Genomic DNA, 19414 nt, shown 5'->3' with positions numbered 1-19414 from the left:
TAAAATAATGTAAATATTTAATATAAACTAGTTTTTAGATACTTTTAAGATATTATTATAATTTTGAATGATTTGCCTTTAAGATATCAATTTCAAAATTCAACAATTAATTGCAATGTAAGCCTATATATTGTACATTATTTGATTCAAATAATTTGCAAAATTGTTGAATTTTTAATCATTGTCATTATTGTATGACTACTTATATTATCAATTTTATTGAGTCATTAATATTTATTAAGTATATTTTAGTTATACAAACTTTTTGGGCAACTTTAATAAATTTACGAATTTTATAATTTGTAAAAGTAATTGTCATTTGAAAGTAATTACGTATTTGAGTGAAGCCTTTGAAGTTTGCGATCTTCCGACACTTAATTTAAGCTTTTTTTCTAAATATAGTTTTAAATCATTGATATTTGATTAGAATTTGACAATTTTTACATTAGTATTTATCATACACTACATTAATCTTGTAAATAAATTATTACACTTTTACATAAAGTTATCATTTTTAATATATTGTTATTTGTTAACTACTTATCTATTTAAAGCTTTAACATTTAATAATAAAGATTAATTACAATATACTATGTTTTTATAGTTTATCAATTTGTTAATCATGTTTTAAAATTATATTGCAGTTGAAAAGTTGTTTTATATTTATACTGTAAAATTAGTTAAACTAACAAAAAATAGTGAAAAATATTTACTAAAAAATATGGTACTATATAATTAATATTTATATAACAGTTTATATAATTTTTAATTAATTTTAATTGTATTATATATTATTTATAGAACATTACTAATTCATATATTATATAAACATTGTTGTATTCATGTTTGACTGATAACAAACATTTTATTGATTGTAAATAAGAAAGTTATATTTGAATGAATTATAATGAATTTGGCATAAAAACTTGTAATTTAACATTATCATTTTAAATATATATTAAATTAAATAAATTATTAAATAATGTTATAGCTGTCAATTATTATTTACTAAGTCTAATACAAATGTTATTTATTATCATAAACTGTACAGTAGTTAAATAATATGTATTAATAAAATAAGTACAGTTTGAATTTGACTGCTTATGTTAGCGATTATATTATTGAGACTTATAAATGATGTTTTTGATTGATTTGATTGATTATATAAATACTAAATTACTAGAAAAGTATAAAAAATTGTTTTAATTTAATATTTTTGGAAATGCTTTGGAATCTTATTTTTCTTATTATTAGTACTATTATGCCATTAATACCACTGATAGACATGAAATGAGTAAATAATGTCATTTTATATGTTTTTTGTCGATTAAACTATTTATTGGTTTCTCATTTTGTTTTGCTTTTTGTATTTCGGTCTGTTTTCGGTCTATTTTCAAGAAAAGTCCAAACAGTAAAATATAAACTATTATTTAAGTTTCGCTGACATTAATAGCTTATTAGTACATAACAGTCATTGAAAACTAACTTTTATAAAATTCAAGTACACATATAAACTAAATACTGTATAAAACATATAAAAACACAGTATTGTATAAATTAAATGAATAATTATAAGTTTATTAGACTCATTGTTTGATTTAAATTTTAAAGTTATTATAAAATATTTGTTAAATTTGTTACGTTATATACTGTATGTATCATAAAGTTATAATCATATTTTATTTATATTTATTTGATTTAAAACATTTTATATTTGATTTTAAGTTTAAATTGGGACACAAATGTAAATGTTTATGAATAATAGTTTATTAGTTATTTATAAATTATAATATTGTATTTAATAGTATCAACATTAGTACAAATTAAGTAAAATTTTAAAAAATCTATCATCATTAGAGTTGGAGCAATATTCCCATTGAGGGAAGTTCATAATAAAATGTTTCCTCCAATTTTTAGGGAACATATATTATTTCACCTCTTCATCGTTAGGAAGGAAAATATATTTTATATTATTGTTATAAATAGTTCCAAAACTTAAATATTTAGCGTAAAATTTCAGTGAAATATTCAACAAAAAATATATATTTAGTCATACTATTAAAGAATACCACTTAAAATAAAGTAATATAAAAATTATTTTATAATTTGTTATTTTGTATAATAAAATTTGTTATTTAGGGTTCAATATGTGGTAACACTTGTGTTAAATTAGATTCCATTGTTTTATAATCCGAAAGTTCCTTATCTTTCCCGCTCTTTGGGAATTCATAAGGAATTTATTTCCTAGTGTTACACCTATTAAACTCTAAACAATACATTTTGTTATAATGTTTGAAAACTAATATATTAAACTGTATTTTAAGGTCTTATTAAGTATAAACTAAATTTATTGATTTGAAATTGATTTTTAATTATTTTAATAAATACTTTTCAAAATATTAAAGTAATGCAAACGTAAGTTATATGAAGTCGCGTTACCGTAAAGTTCGCGGACTYCACTTAAACGCAAACTACTCACGCAGTTTAGCACATGTTTTAAATAATTATTTTTAATAAGTTGTAAAACTATGGACACAAAAATATCCCTAAAGAGCGCACAATTGGACATTAAAATATATTGAAGATTTCATCGATGGATACCAACATAAAGCAAATATCATTGACGGAAAAGTAAATCGTGTAGTGATTAGTACGTTGCGTTGTAACCGATAATAGTTTTTATTTATAGTTTAGTTCATCGTTACAATTGTCAAAAAACAARTGRCGTATTGAAGAGTTGGTCGATGAGATCAATACCGTAGGGTTTGCTGGWCGTCGTCATCTAAAACAAGTCAAGAAAAAACTTGAAGACCAGAAGATCAAAACCCGAGCAAAAGCAGCCAAAAWTAAAAAATAWAAGTCTGCTATTTGTGGTGATCTTCCGTATGACACAAACCTCGAACAACATGAAGAGGTACTTCTATAACATGAACACTGAATTAGTTTAGAGAATAATGGAAACTAATGGTCTCCTGTTTAGGTGATTACCGATGTCTTCATCGATGGCATCCAATAAAATAAATGACATTTTAATGTCTTCCGTTTGACAGTCAAGGATAGTAACCAATATATGATACTTAAATTAGGTCTGTATAACATATACTTTAAATATTTATTTATATGACAYGTGTTTTCATAAAAAACTTTTCACTTTAAAACTAGTTTTTTACACTTACCTTAACTTATGCGCAAACTTGCGTCTGATTGTTGTTTTGTCATAACCTGGGTTTTAATGAATATAATTATAAGTATAAAACTAAACTTAAATTTATTAAATAACAAAAATAGTTATTGTTATGATTTATTAGTTGTTTTTCAGTAACCTTATATCAAAATAGACACTTTCGGGTCTTAAAGTGAAAAACAGCCACTAATTGAAACAAATTAATAAATTATATTAAATATAATATTTTGATTGTAAAGTTGTTTAGATGTTTGTTTGGTTTTCGGTTTAGTTGCGAAAAATACTAATAAATATAATTATTCCCAATTAATACTTATTTTTAAGTCTAGAGTTTTAATAATTATTATATCATAATATAATTTTGTAATAAATAATTTTATTTTCAACAATTGTAAATTGTACATTTATGATAATTTATTAATAACAACAAAAATATTCATAAAAATTATTAAATATATTTATAAATAAAAATTTCTTAAAATTTATAAGTTTTCATATTTTAAGTCATAATTTAATCCAACGATCAATTGAGTACTCGAGTGCTGATAGCCATCTGTTTGTAATATAATTAAAATTGTATTTTAATGATCATAATTAACAAATGATCTTAAGATCTAAATGTTTGATACCTTTTCTTATCGATGTCTGACTCAGCCATAAGCCATAAGTGTCTGAATTTACTTTCAGAAGGAATCGCTTCAAACGTATTCTTCTTTCCGATTAATACACAGCTCTGAACTTTATAACCGTGGAGTAAGAATACGCCTAAAATATTATAAATTTTTACATTACTTTTAAATATTTTTAAATAATGTATTAAAAAGTGTTTGTTTGTCATTATTGGATCTGGTATTGAGGGTTGTGTTGTGTATTGTCAACAAAAATATAATATTTCTATATATTTATTAATTAATCATTTTTTATGTCTCTCTTATTTCTATTCTCTGTTTCTAAAAAGTAAAAATTGTTTTTAATTTTCAATTAATTTTACAGATTTGTAATGTTTTTGCTGAGAATATAATGTAGTATTTTATTTTCATTATGAAAATGTTTGTTATGGTTTACAAAAAAAAAAAAATTAAACGACATAACAGTTTATTTAGTGTAGAAATATAACTACACTATAACTCTCAATAAAAAAAATTTGTTTAATTGGAGCCATAACTTCAATATAAAGTATTAAAAATGAATATTTAGTTTAGAAAGATGTGGGGGTCAGTAGGGGTGTAAATAATACCGAGTGATGACTTGGCGTCGACTCCAAAATAAATGTAAAGCGCGGCGTCTTTTAGCACAAAATACCGATTTCTCCAACATTTTCTTCTTTGACTAAATATAGCCAAATACCCGCTGCAGTCATTAGGTGTCAAACTTGTGGCACTTCTCGATGTATTTTTTATAGTTAAGCCAATATATGGATCACACTATAAATGGTTTCGATATCAAAATCAAATAGCAATTAACAATTAAAAACAAATAAATTTCAATATTATAGAGTTTTATTACTTTGTGTAATATATCAGCCCTTTGATTGATGGCTAATACCCATTGGTTTACAGTATTGCTGTCTTTAGAAGCAAAATATTTGACACCAGAGCGTAGTTTAACTAATCGGAAGCCAAAGGGATGTTCTCCAGTCAACTCCTGTTCCTCACCAGCAGTATAGCCGTGAAGACTAATTACTCCCAACGGATCCATTTCCTAATATTTAGATTAAACCAAATATTTTACCACATTTTGTATTAAAACTTTTGTATTTTTACAGTTTACATACTTTGGCTGATTTATACCAATAAAGACAGTTATCAGTCTTGAGTACAAACCATCTGTTTCTATAAGTTTTTGAAGTTTTAGAGTCATTATTAAAACGTATTAAATAACCACTCATAACAATCTCATGATTGTTGACATCATTTTCTTCACAATTGAGAGCACTTCTGGTGGAAACCACTTCTAATTTGAGAGTATTAGTGCCCGAATGGGCCAACTTTACAACATCTGAATGCGATGACTCCAATACATTATATCCGTTAATTGTAACCACAATATCTCCAACGTCTAGACCACATGTTTCGGCGGGTGTGTCTGAAATTATATAATATATTATCATTTTTTTTATAAATTTTTAAAAATAATTTTTCAAAACCACTAACTCTTTTCAATAGCTGAGACAACAACGGGTCGACTGCCGTGTATTTTGAAACCAAATTCACTGTTACTTCTGTTAATTATAATCTCCTTTTCTATTTCTATTATTAAATCAATTAAATTAATCAATTTTTAAATATAAAAATAGTTGTTTTTAAATAAATTATTACCAAAAGTATTATTGATAGCTTTTCTATACATTTCAATTGATGCCCTCCTGTGTATCATCCGATGAGTTACTGACTCGTAGTGACGTCTGAAATGTCTTTCAGAAAGTGTGCTTTCATTAGAGTCGGATCTAACCATCTTTTCTTGCGATTCTCTATTGACTTTGTTATTGGTATTTCTCTTATGGCACTTATGGCTCCAAACGACTAATTCATCTTTTCTGGCGACATATAACCAAAGTGAAGATCTATAGCCCTCCACATGAATACCAATAACTTCATCGTCAGCCAAACTGTTGTGATATGTCGTGTCAATTGAATATGATTTAAAATGTTGTAAATGAATAATATCTAACAGATAAACACAATTTTTAATAAAATGACAAAATGTTATAAATAATAAAAAATACTTTTATTTATGGCCAGAGAAGGCACAGAGTGTTCTCCACACTGTTTGCACAGGTATTGACTCCGACCGCATGAATGCGACCGTTCAGGCAATCGGTTGGGCTTTTCGGGGCTTTTACTTAACGAACGGGACCTCCTTTTAGAGATAGATTTCCATTCATCGCATGTAAATATCGGACGATTTAAATCAGAGCATTCAGTCTGTGCTTTCATCAAATGACCTCTTCTTTTACGAACTTATTTATAAAATAAAATAATAGTTTAATTAAAAAAAAAAATCAAATCAAATAAATATTGAATAAATCAAACCAGAGTTTTCAGATATTTGGTTTTTAGTCTCTTGTTTATCATTTTCATCTTTAATTGTTGTTTGAATAATATGTTTATTAGCTGTCAAATAAATGTAGATTATGTTTAATACATTTAGTTCATTAATTGTATATAAAAAATCCATAAAATATATCAAACCTTCAGAAGAAACAATTGATTTATCGACTTCTTTGTTGTCATCATTTAGTAAATGAATTGTCTTTTCTCGTAAATCTTTATCTTCGTTAACAGATTTACATTGATTTTCATCCATTTCTTCTTTTACATTATCGATCATTTTATCAGAAACAACTGATTCATCCATAAAAAATGATTTATTGTTATTATCGTTTAAAATACTGGGAAAACTGCCCGACTTTTCAATTTTAGGTCTTTCAATATTTTCACTTAAAGAGTTTGGTTCAGTTATGTTGCCGTCAATCATAAAACTGCCTGAAAATAAAAAAAATTATATATTATATTAAAAAGATAGAAATAAATTGAATTTAAAGTTAAGCGAAAACCTGATGTCGTGCTTTCGGCAATACTCGGGGTATTAGAGTGCATATCACCCGATTCAGAGATATCTGTCTGATTCAAGTCATTGTTAATATTTGGTGTCTTTTTATCAATAAAAGACATCTGAATACCAGAACCAGAGTCTGAAACGTATGATTTGCCGTTTGTACTCATCTCTTCAGACACTTCAGAAACAGTGGACAACTCTCCGGACATATTTCGGCGCACAATAAAATCACCGCCACTCATGTCATCTATCACTTCTTCGTTGTCATCACTTTGTTGGTCGCATTCCTCAGAAGTCGTATTGTCAGAAGTGATAACAACATCAGTATTGTTATTACTGGAAAGTATTGGTCTTTCTTTTGTAACGTTTATCCTCTGATCTCCCAACAAAAAAGTAGGCTTTGGAGGTATTTTTGGCTTAAGACTGGACTTTATTATATTTTCAATTACAGTCTGAGTTTCAATAGCAGTGGATGTATCAGTTGATAAATCCTGAACTGGTGTGACATCACCGACATCTTCAGAATCAAAATCATCGATATTGTGTTCAGTGCTATAATGTGTCGAAATAGTTGAGTCTGGAGTTAATGTCCTGTCTTTGCCATCATTTGCTTCAATAATCTCTGTGCTTATTATATAATCTTTCAATTGATTTGATGTATTATCCACTTTTGAAATTATCAATGATTTACTTTCAGTGTTGACCTAATTTTAGCAAAACTTTATTTTTAACAAAACAATTAAAACTTAAATAATTTAATTACATTATCACATATATCCAACACTTGTGTGTTATAATCAAGTTCTCTATCAGATCCCCTGTTTTCCATCGATGGCGGAGAACTGTATCGACTGCCAGATGAAGCCGTTTCGTATGATGTCTGACCCGAAACTGTCTTATCAGTTGCTATTTGTGGTGAAGTCTCGTTTGCTGACACATACACAGAACTTCCTCCACTATCAACATTATCAGAGCCTTGAGCTGATAGTTCAGTAGTTAAATATGGCTATAAAAAAATTAATTAATAGTGAATTTTTACTGTCTTTAATGATTTTACATTATAATTACTCTATAATTGAGTTTAGACTATAATTAATTATTTATGTGTTTACATAATATTAAAAACTTTATAAAACATTATTAAAATAAAAATTAATATTTAGCAAATAAATTAATTAGAAAAATAAACTTACCGGTAGTTTAAAAATTAATTAATTAAATTTAAGAAAAAAATATTAAAATATACTTATATTTAAAATTATAAAACAATTACTTATGGTTTTAAAAAAATTATTATTACCGGTAATCAAATTTATTTTAATTTATACCTTAATTTCTGTACCAAAACTGTAGTTATCACTCTCTGGTGAAGTTATACTACTATCCAATGATTTTCTTAAAGAATTTTTTTTCGGATCAATAATTAACGGCCTTTTTGTGACATCAGTGGTCACAATGAAAACTTCGTTAATCTCATCAAACAATTGCTGTTTGTCTTCATTTGTTATTATAGAGTCATTTAATTCAGAGACAACTGTTGTTGAGTCTTGTGATTGAATAGAATGATAGCTATCTATAGAATTGAATTCATTGGTTGTCGAAGACATTTCTGATTCACTCTTAAGTTGATTGGAATCAGTCGATGACTTTGAGCTCAAATCTTCGATTTTAATTGCGGTTTCAAGTCTTGAGCTCTCACTATAACTCGAGTCTAATCTTTGAAAACTTAATTCTTCTAAATTTGTCTGAATGTCTACCGATTGTGTCTTTGGACTTATCTTAGAAATTGAGCGCAACTTTCTTCGATTTTTTTGTTTGCTTTTGTCTACAACTCTTGATTTCGATATCTTTCTTAACTTTTTCTCCTTAATAATAGCAAATAAAATATTTTGTGTGTGTATTATAACAAAACTATACTTACTTTTAAAGATATTTGCAGAATATCTTCCTCTCCGTCTTCGGCATCGCTTTCATAATATTCTGCATACAATTCTTCAGTCGACTCTGGTTTTGTAGATCGCGGAGAAAGTGTTAAATAGTCGGGTATTGTTCGTCTATTTGACCGATGAAAAGGTTTTTCATTGGTTGTGTCAGTTTGTGTCGCCTGTGTTTTCATAACAGCTCTTCGCATAGCTTTTTGATAAAGTGGAAGAATGTCCGACATTCTCGAAGAAGTTGCCAACATTTGCTCAAAAGAGTCCATTGAATCAGTTTTTCTCATCATATGTGTGCCATTTATCTGTTTTTTTGTTATTTAAAAATAAATTAATTCTTTAGATATAAACTTATATAAAATTTATAAATATATATATAAGTAAAATTGGAAATTAAAAATCATAAGAATATAATTAATAAATAGTGAGAATAATTGAAATAATGGTAACAATTATGAAGTACTGTACTTGAATTGACTCATTTACCAGTCTTTCGCTAATGGGTTGCGTCGGTGGAGATGTGTGTATGTTATTAATGCCGCCAACAGTGGCACTCCTTACCAGATGACTGGTCGCAAATGTCACGTGTTTTTTGCTTAGATTACGATTATCATCGCTAGTTATACTCGTTATGTTTGAGCTCTTCCACAGCGAACCATCTGATGATTGTCTGTCATTAAGTTGACCGACACTATAGCTGGTCGTTGTATTGAAATCACTCGTTTCCTGATAACAATAATTATAATGATTAACAAAAATAGATTCAGTTTATTATATAAATTTTTTAAATTATTTTTTAGATTAAATATAACAATAAGTAAAATATTAGCAAAAAATAATAATGGAAAACAATTATTAGAGTTACTAATTTAACATTTAAAAATTAAACATTATATAACCATTTAAGATATAATTAAATTTTTATAAGTTAAATAATGTGTAATAAGTGAATTATGAATATAAAAATATTATACGGTATATACAGTACTAAAATTATTTAAACTTACATTTACTTTAAGGATTCAGAAATAATTTATTAAGTATCTTCTAAGTATTATGTATAATTTATTATATAAAATAATTTCAAGACAGAGTAATTAATTAAAAATAAATAATATTAATTAATTTTTTTGTATTTCTTGTAATTAAACAGTAATAATGATTATTTTATTTGTTTACTTTACTAATTAGAAAATGTTTGTATAGTAAAATTACAGTTACAATATAATTTTTTATATAATAAGATACTTTTAATTTAAAAACTATTGATAAAAACTACTAAAAAATTTATAAAACAATTGCTAAAATATCGGAAACATTTGATTAAAATTTAAAGCTAACATTAAAATGTTAATAATAGGTAATCTTAACAATAAGTTAACAATTGATTGATAAATAATGTACCGAATTATTGATGAGCTGTAGTTCTGTCGGTCTCTTTAGTGGCGAATTTAAATGAGTTTCATAAGAGTAGTCGCTATCAAAACTTCTAAAATTTCTTTCTTTGCCGTAATTGGAGTAAAATTGTGTGTTTTGTCGACTATATAATTGTTTATCACTGGTATTGTTGTGAAAATTAACATTATTATTACAATTACAATTGCTTTGGGTTTGTTTAACAGTTCTGGTAATAGGATGTGTGGATTTAAGACGTTGTTTGAAACCTCCATCACTACTATCCTCTTCATCGATACCTGATTTTGATCTATATTTTTCAAAAAAAGACAAAACAAAAATATTTTTTCATTTAATGAAAAATTAATATTTTATATTTACTTTAGTCCGGAATCAGATTCTTCGTCAAATTCACTCGAGTTTTTGCGTCTTTGAACACATGATAGTAACAGAAATGAGTTTTTGTTACAATGACTATCAGGTAAATGATGTGATGACAGACAACCAAAGAGTCGGGCGGCCGATGAGGTTCTGTCCAAGACATCCAACTCCTTCCTTGTGATGCAATACTGTTCGCGTATGTCTTCCCTCGAGTATATTGGATGTCCTTTTTTATTGCGAAGACCACCGAATGGTATTCCGCGCCTCGATTTCACCATTTCATCGTCGCTGTCATACGTTATCACATCACACGACAGGTTTGCCTATTAAATCATAAATAGTTTTCAATACATTTGTCTATAATTTACAAAATGTTTAGCACATAAGTCATACCTGAGTACAGGCATCGACCAAATCAAATGAAGCAGATTTTTGTGTTGCAAATGCTTCTCGCGATGAACCGACTGATGACAATCGGGTCGATGCAGAAGGAGTGGCACCTAATAGTATTCAATATAATTAACCGTATTTTAATAATTAACTTATAATTGTATTTGAAATGTATTTTTAATAAATCATAAAATATGATAACATTATATTTAATAAAATTTAATTAAAATATGTGTTTCATGTTATATAATACATATTAAATTAACACATTGTTTAGGATATAGTATTTAGCAATGTTTTGATTAAATAAAATGAATGATTGTTTTGTATTTTAAATTAAGTTAATTTAATTTTTAATGCTTAACTGTTTTATCAAATTAACTAAACTTTATCTAAGACAAACATTTAATATTATAATAAAGTTTAAATATTTAATTAATTTTCATTTATGTAATTTATACAAATTTTTAGCATTCATTTATTAATATAATATAACCATAAATAAAATATACTTTACAATCTACTAAATACTTTTAAACTCTTTACAATTTTCATTGTTAGAATTTAAATAATGAATTTCAATGTTTAACAAAATAAATATATTGTATTTTAAAAACATTTTTAAAACCTATATAAATATAAATATTATTATTATTATTATTATTATTATATATATATTATTATATATATATATTTATATAAATAGAGTTTATTATTTTATAGAGTATTCAGTTATAAATGAAAATGTAATTTATATTAAATTTTATTATAATAACTTTAAAACAGACTACAAATAATGAAAGTAACGCTAAAATGATTTTTGTCTTCAAATATTAAATACAAGTTAGCTTTTAGAGCACTGATAGCTTACGATAATATTACATGTTTAACGCAAAGCACACTAATGAGCATTTCTGACTACAACTATAGCTTAGAGTAAGAAATCTTGTATTAGTATAAGTATTATATGTATTATATTAGACACAAAAAGACATGGATTTGCATTCAATCCATTTGTCATCATATATGTAGTAATGTTATGATACCAGTGCTGTCATAACGTATCACAAATCGATGAACATATTGATGACAGATAGAGACTACTTGTCACACACACAGAGGACAAGTCATAAGGACTCGTATTAGTTAAGCAGTCAATCCAATAGTTAAGACCACAAAACCAAAAACTATTGATAACAAACAGTGAATACTTATTTGAAACCAAATACAAGTTTTTTATATTTTTTTCATATACTTTTTTTATTCACTGATATTACTGTTATTTATATTAAAAGACATTTGCATTTATTTTTTATTTTGTAATATAAATATCAATAAATCTTTATATTATTTTATATTTTGTGTGTTTTATGATCTATAAATATCAATACACTTTACAGATGTGTCGTATTTTATATACATAACAATTAAAACTGAAATAAGTGTTTTTTTGCTTAAAATAATAATATTCGATATATTATATTTCAATATATACTTATATTTATTTTATAATACATATATTTTTATCACTCATTTAAATAAATATTTATATTTTTGTATAAAATATTATATCTTATATACAATATATTATAAGATGTTTATATTATAACTTACTGCTAATTACTTTTTAAAAATTTAGAAATTATAAATATACATAAATTGTAATTTATTTTGAAATTGATTACACTATTTATTTAGATTTTTACATAAATATACAAAATTAATGCGATTTCTTATATAATGTTAATTTTATAATAAATATCTGAAAATTCTTAATACAGAAGAAAATATAATTAATGATTATTTTAAATATATAATATTTTAACTTTAATTATATTTTATATCATAATAAACAATTTTATATAAACTATTCATTAGTCTAGTTATATATTACCAATAAATATGAAAGTTTAAAAAATATTCATTTGAAGCTAATGTAAAGTATATCMCAATAGTATTATATACTACTGTATATTAATACATACTAATTTAAAATAAATATTTTTATAGATATACTGTAATTAAGTTTAATTATGTTATATATCTTAAGAATTTTGATATAAAAATATAATAATTAGAATTTGTGTAAAATCTTGACAGACATGTTATGTGATTTTATGTATAAATTTTTTCTGTTATCAGTTTTGATCTGTTAATACTTCAAACAATCAACTCTATAGTGAAAATCATTTGAAATGACTGATAGTTGATATAAAAGATATCAATATTTTCTTAGTATAAAAACTAACTTTTATTCATTTACTTATCATTCACAAAAAATAGAAAATCGCTTAAATTTTGAAAAATAAGGTTTGCAATAAGTTATCGATTTAAAATTTTTGTTTTTTTAGTAAAAACCATAATTTTAAATAATAAAAATATTATATACAAAATTTATATATGCATAACATTTGTTAATAATTTTTTGGCACATCTATACATTTAGATCTATTGTAGTTTTTTGTATAATAATTTCATCTAAATACAATAAATATGTTAGTTTAATTATTATAGTTATTAAAATTATTATATCACAAGCATAACAAGGCATGGCATGAAATATATGGTTTACATAATTGTCAGGTATTTAATGATATAATAGAAAATGTTATATTTGTTAAAATTGGCAAATGTTTTAAAGTTAATTATACTATATTAATAAATTTTTGTTAATTAATTTATTATTAGTAAAATATTTATAATTTTCAAATTATGCTAAAAATAAAGTATATTGTATACAATATATATAATTATGAAAAATTACACTTTAATAAGATATAAAAAAATTATTATAACAATTTCTACAATAAATATTCTAATGTTAAGTAAAAATGAAAAAATTTAACTAAAATAGAGTTAATTTATGTATATTTATGATATACAATATGTATACTTTAATATTGGAAATTAAGCGATACTTAAAATGCTAATTGAAAATTTTGAAAACACATTTTGAAACATGACAATATATATTTTATCAATATCTTAGTTGTTTAAAACTTTGACATCCAATATCTTAAATAACTATGTCTAAGGAGTTATATATATATATATATATCATAGTATTTATTGTTTAATTTGATCAGATCTATGATAATAATAAACAATTTCTATGGAGTTTTGTTTTGATTTTTTCTATTTTTCAAATATTAATTCAAAAATATTGAAAGCTAATTATGTCATCATTTTATATAATGAATTTAAAACTTTAATTAATTTTAAAGTGTATTTTGAAAATAATTAAATTCACTTTATTTTATATAGTGTTTCACAATTTACAGTAAATATGTTAATTTGTATTAAATTATATAAATATTAATTTGGGATTAGTTATTACATTTTAACACAAGCTCTACTTTATTGTAAATACAGTATGACATTAAAAATGCAATATATTATTAAAAAATTATATAAACTTTTTTTACAATTATAATTAATTTAATAAATATATTATAAGCATGTAATCATATTAAGGATATTGCAACATAAATATACTGTAGTATTCAATATTTAGTTTCAGTATATTTTTTAATGTTTATATTTATACAGTAATTGTAAGGCGAGATTAGTTGGCAATGAGAAAACCGGTTATACATTTACACAGCATTTAATGGATATACTGTATATGTTATTAACTACTAGTTATTGTAGCGTTGGTGTCAATATAGCCTAAACCACAATTAAGTACATTTTGAATGTTAACTGTATTTTATGACTGATTTTCATTGTTGATACAACTTGTATGACACAAACCAACAAATACAGTACAATCAGTCAATGTTATACACAATAATGTCATCATTGCTATTATTGAACACATTTATCAAAAATCTATGTCTTTAGTGTTTTTGAGTACATTTATGATAATATAAATGTCATTCAATAATATACAGGCAAAGGAAATATTGAATAAAAATATGAAATCAAATCAAATTTATAACTATTTTGATGTTTTAGAGTTTATATAACATTTTTATATTTAACTTTTTAGTCCAATTATAATTACTTTGTAATCATATACTGTATATAAATAATAAATTGTTTTTAATATATTTGTTATTTTAAGTGTTATAATAATAATGTGTAAATAATAATACTGTGTAATACTAATCATAAATATTGTTTAATAAAAACAAAGGCGTCAAAAATTATTGTTGTAATTATTTTCAGCAAACAATCAGCAAAACAGTAGCTTTAATAGGCTATTAGTAATAGCTGTTTGTAGTAAAAGATATCATATATGATATCGATATGATTTTTATGGGAGATGTTTGCAAAAGTATTAGTTTTCCATAAAATATTCAATATTTAAGGTATAATCATACGAATGATACTATTAATAGTTTATTGACACTACAAATGATTGAAAGTCCAATATTTCTATAATATTTGTGTGCAAACTATTAAATTATTTAATATCATAACCACCCGTTCAATCAAATGTTTGTCTAATCAGTACAGAGCACCGGGACATTAGTGAATACATACAAACAAAATAATTGACATTAAAGAGAAAGAAAGTGAAGTTTAATAATAATATTTTAATTATTTGATTGAAATGACTGATTGTCAGACATTTAAATTGGTATTCATTGGTGACAGTGGTGTCGGCAAAACAAGTCTTGTAGAGCGCACTGTCCGTAACTGTTTCAATGAAAACACCGACTATACGATTGGCGCCGCCTTTCATAAGTACATACTTAAGACTGACGACAATATTAGCGTAACATTCAATATATGGGACACCGCAGGACAGGAACGGTATCGATCATTGGGACCCATCTATTACAGGGGCGCCAATGCGGCTATACTTGTCTATGATATTACCAGTAATGACAGCTTCGACAACATTGCCTTTTGGTTTCGTAACTTGAAATCAGTTTTACCCTCAGATATTGTCACCGCTTTAGTTGGTAAGTGCTTTTCATTACAACTTTTCAAATGATGTAATCTTATATACATAATAATAATAATAAGTTAATAAGTTTATTCAATTGATTACAATTTTAATCTATAAAAATAATGTCAAACTAATGCTATATATCTAAACAATATTGTTGTAATTAAGTCGAAACAACACATAATACCGTTGTTTTTACTTATATTTGAGCAATAAAATAACTAAATAGTTATTTATAAGTTTTTATAGTTGCTAACCTAACAAATAGTTATTTATAGTTATAATAAAATTTCGGAAATACAATATTAAACCGACAAAATAATTTTTTTAGTAAAGTTATTAGTTTTGGGTAATAAACTGTCGGATAGCTTATCATTAATACATTAATGAGACTACAAAATAGTGTATCGAAATTGTTATTATTATAGTCTTTTATTATTAATAATTATTTTGTCCCAATTTTTTTATTATACAAAATACACAATAAACGCAATATTATARAATAGTTTATTATTACTTTTATTATTATTATCAAAAATAATATACAAATATCTTTAGAGTATTGATTGTATTTATATCTTATATACAGTACTATACATGTCTTGTATACGGTATGTCTTTATATGCATTCATTTGAATGCTTAAGTACTTTACTGACTGTCTGTTTGCACATAAATGGTTAACACATGTCGAGTGAATACCAATTGACCAAACAATTGTCAAAACAGACCATAAGTTTGATTTTAAAAAATGTTTACATTTTTACTTTTATACGAATATATTTTTGGTTTTCCTATTCAATGGCTATAATTTATAACTCTTTAAAATCAAATGACACTTAAGATTATGTATTCAAATGTAAAATATGTGAAATTTATGTAATTTTCCTCAATATGATTACATGTATATTAAAAAGGGGTAATAAAATTAATGTCTATTTTATTTTCAGGCAATAAATCAGATTTAGAGCACAGAAGAGATGTTGACTATAAAGAGGCCAAAAGGTTTGCCAACAAATACGGACTGATTTTTATGGAAACGTCGGCCAAAACTGCACTAAATATTGACATTTTGCTCAAAACATTAGCAAAAGAGTTAATTAAACGCAAGAATAATAACGTTTGTGTCAATGATAAAGACATTCAACTGTTAACAAGTAAACAAAATAAGTTAAATATTAGGAAAAAGTGTTGTTAAGCAATGCATTCAATTTGTTTGGATTATACTATCAATTGTTTTGTATATAATGTTGTCATCATTATTGTTGTCGTCATTTCATTCAATGTTAAATAAATATAACATTAACTTATATTAATTATAATAACTAGTCTCTCAAAATATCAGAAAATTTTTTATTGAAAAATATAGTTATTATTGATATTCATATTTCAGAATTAATAATTTTATTTTAATTAAAAATGAGGAATAAACAATATAATTAATATTTTTAAAAATATAATAATAGTTTATCATGATAAATTCTTAATTAAAACCTTTATATACTGTATAATAGTTTTATTTTATATTTATTGTTTTGTAAATTAACAATATATTGTTTTAATTTTAACTCTACCACAAAATTTTTAATTCAATTGTTGTTAGATTTTCTATTAATTTTTGTAATATTATATATTTATAATTCACTTAAATATATCCGTATTAAAATAATACAATAATGTATTATTCATTACTATTTAAATCATGAGATTTTTTGTATATAATACTTTTTATATACTATGTCAAAAGTTTATGTCAAAACTGATAAAAAATTATATAATTTTTATGTTGATTTTATGCAACTTATACTGATAATAATTATATAATAATTATTAATTAATTATAATTACAATTGGAAAAAAATTTAATTAAATAATTTTTATTAGATATATAAAGTTACTACTCTATTATTATTTAATTATAATTATTTTATAGATTATAACTCTAAAATAATTTTTATATAATATTTTGTAAAATATAATATTAAATTGTAACAGAATTGTGTTAAGCGTCATAAATGTAATTAATTAATTAAGCAAGAATTTTTATTTAATTATAATCAGTATAAATAATATTTTAATAAATTTTACTTTATGACATCTACTTTATATATATATATATATATATATATATATATTATACTACAGTATATAAACTGTATATAATTAAAATTTAATATAATAATTATTATACAAGATATATACGGCAGTAATTTCTATAACATATAATTTATTGTATGTTTTATATTTATGTATAGTTTATACTATCTTAGAATAATTGATAGTAGATCACATTAAATTAGAAATAATAATAAAAATAAATATATAAATATAACTACTGTATATGATGTAAATATATGAAGATAAATATTATTATATTTTAGCATTAAACAAATATTTTCTTAATTTACATATCAAAACATTATATTCTACGATAACTATATTACTATATTAGWTATTTATAAACATATATTAAGCTACTTAAGATATACTAACTACTCTAAATAATAAAATTATAACAATTTTTAATATATAAAATATTTTATTTATTAAAACTTATTTATAGTGTATAATTATATTGTTAACAAATATTTAAAAAACATATTCTGTAAGTATTAAACATAATGTATTATTTATGAATTTTTAAACATTTAAAAAAATATTATTTATATTTACAATAATGCTAACAACCAAATATATTATATTTTTAAATATAAATTTGATATTTGTATAACTATATATATATATATATATATTATATCTCTATAAAATAAAACCTAAAATGTCTTAATGAAAATACTTTATTAACCAATTATCCAGATTTTATCATATCATAAGTTTTATAATAATTTCATCATTGAGTACCCACTCACTATTGAATTGTATTGTATTGTATAATATTAATACTTGATATCATATATCATATATAATGAGCCGATTTATAACCATCAAATATTACATTACTTTTAAACATAGAGATTCTATTGACTTATTGAATTCAATTATATATATAGTATTATATTATATTAATATAAATTTGATTTCCAAGACTTATGTTTGGATTATATCAAAAATATTATTAGATTTAATACATTTTTACAATACATACATAATATATTTTTTATATAATAAGTTAATATAAATAGTCATCATATTTCTTATTATTATGTAATATATTTCATGAATTGATTATTAATTTATATATTGATATTAATAATGATATACAAGAAGTTTAATAAAAGTTTAATCCATTTTCTAATCAAATAATGACTTATTATTAAATGGTTTTTCTATCTTTTAACTCTTGTTTAGTCCATTCGTTGTAATCAACATATCTTTTGCCATTAATTGGAGGCAATTTAATGCCATTTTTGATAAAACTTTTATCCCTATTAATTGAGATGAGGTCTTGTGATTTACTTTGAGTTTTATCTTTAGGATTGTTATCCTTTTCGGATAATTGTTTCTTAAGTCTTGTTTGATGACTATTATTTGCGCCCATAGTGTCAGTAATTGACATCTTTGTGATATTGGTTGAAAACTTTATATTATTGTCAACATTAAGTGCTTTAATAGTGTTAACGGTTGCCAAATGTGATCCATTGTCACGTTTATTATTCACTGTATCCTTAAATGTGTTAATTATGGAAACACATTCACAATGGTTTGCCTCACG

The 19414-nt window shown here is 23.7% G+C and overlaps 3 protein-coding genes and 1 long non-coding RNA gene across 4 annotated transcripts; 1 reads left to right on the top strand and 3 right to left on the bottom strand.

Moving 5' to 3' along the window:
- Positions 1–3688: 3688 nt before the first annotated feature.
- LOC128961507 (uncharacterized) lies at positions 3689–5980 on the bottom strand. The gene is made up of 8 exons (XM_054307752.1): positions 5935–5980; positions 5503–5850; positions 5338–5433; positions 4959–5269; positions 4691–4885; positions 4422–4608; positions 3814–3949; positions 3689–3737 (listed from the first exon to the last, which is right to left on the bottom strand). Exons 1-8 carry the CDS (start codon positions 5978–5980, stop codon positions 3689–3691), a joined length of 1368 nt encoding a protein of 455 aa, XP_054163727.1.
- A 39-nt stretch (positions 5981–6019) lies between these two features.
- On the bottom strand, positions 6020–6398 carry LOC128961792 (uncharacterized). Its single transcript, XR_008484616.1, has 3 exons — positions 6376–6398; positions 6217–6297; positions 6020–6143 (listed from the first exon to the last, which is right to left on the bottom strand). It is a non-coding gene; the product is annotated as an uncharacterized LOC128961792 (long non-coding RNA).
- Positions 6399–6420: 22 nt separating this feature from the next.
- On the bottom strand, positions 6421–13393 carry LOC128961506 (uncharacterized). Its single transcript, XM_054307751.1, has 11 exons — positions 13387–13393; positions 10846–10952; positions 10453–10775; positions 10081–10381; positions 9145–9402; positions 8664–8981; positions 8071–8607; positions 7506–7748; positions 6741–7446; positions 6503–6669; positions 6421–6450 (listed from the first exon to the last, which is right to left on the bottom strand). Exons 1-11 carry the CDS (start codon positions 13391–13393, stop codon positions 6421–6423), a joined length of 2997 nt encoding a protein of 998 aa, XP_054163726.1.
- A 1661-nt stretch (positions 13394–15054) lies between these two features.
- LOC128961505 (ras-related protein Rab-5C-like) lies at positions 15055–16939 on the top strand. The gene is made up of 2 exons (XM_054307750.1): positions 15055–15755; positions 16692–16939. The coding sequence occupies exons 1-2, from the start codon at positions 15401–15403 to the stop codon at positions 16937–16939; spliced, it is 603 nt and encodes a 200-aa protein (XP_054163725.1). The 5' UTR covers positions 15055–15400.
- Positions 16940–19414: the final 2475 nt, after the last annotated feature.

The sequence above is a fragment of the Oppia nitens genome, unplaced genomic scaffold, assembly GCF_028296485.1.
Source record: "Oppia nitens isolate AA-2021 unplaced genomic scaffold, nextdenovo-longstitch-racon4-pilon3 scaffold5_pilon_pilon_pilon, whole genome shotgun sequence".
Lineage (NCBI taxonomy): Eukaryota > Metazoa > Arthropoda > Arachnida > Sarcoptiformes > Oppiidae > Oppia > Oppia nitens.
Note: the sequence above shows the minus strand (reverse complement) of the source record. Positions and strands in the feature narration are given on the sequence as shown.

What these genes read in the sequence shown, in the direction of transcription:
- LOC128961505 (XM_054307750.1), top strand. Translation starts at nt 15,401, where the DNA reads ATGACTGATTGTCAGACATTTAAATTGGTATTCATTGGTGACAGTGGT. An exon ending in TATTGTCACCGCTTTAGTTG is followed by an intron (nt 15,756 to 16,691) that starts GTAAGTGCTTTT and finishes TTTTATTTTCAG; the next exon opens with GCAATAAATCAGATTTAGAG.
- LOC128961507 (XM_054307752.1), bottom strand. Translation starts at nt 5,980, where the DNA reads ATGCGGTCGGAGTCAATACCTGTGCAAACAGTGTGGAGAACACTCT. An exon ending in AGCTATCAATAATACTTTTG is followed by an intron (nt 5,434 to 5,502) that starts GTAATAATTTAT and finishes ATTTAATAATAG; the next exon opens with AAATAGAAAAGGAGATTATA. An exon ending in TGTCTCAGCTATTGAAAAGA is followed by an intron (nt 5,270 to 5,337) that starts GTTAGTGGTTTT and finishes ATATAATTTCAG; the next exon opens with ACACACCCGCCGAAACATGT.
- LOC128961506 (XM_054307751.1), bottom strand. An exon ending in GTTTTGGTACAGAAATTAAG is followed by an intron (nt 7,749 to 8,070) that starts GTATAAATTAAA and finishes ATTTTTTTATAG; the next exon opens with CCATATTTAACTACTGAACT. An exon ending in CTGATAAAATGATCGATAAT is followed by an intron (nt 6,451 to 6,502) that starts GTAAAAGAAGAA and finishes ACGAAGATAAAG; the next exon opens with ATTTACGAGAAAAGACAATT.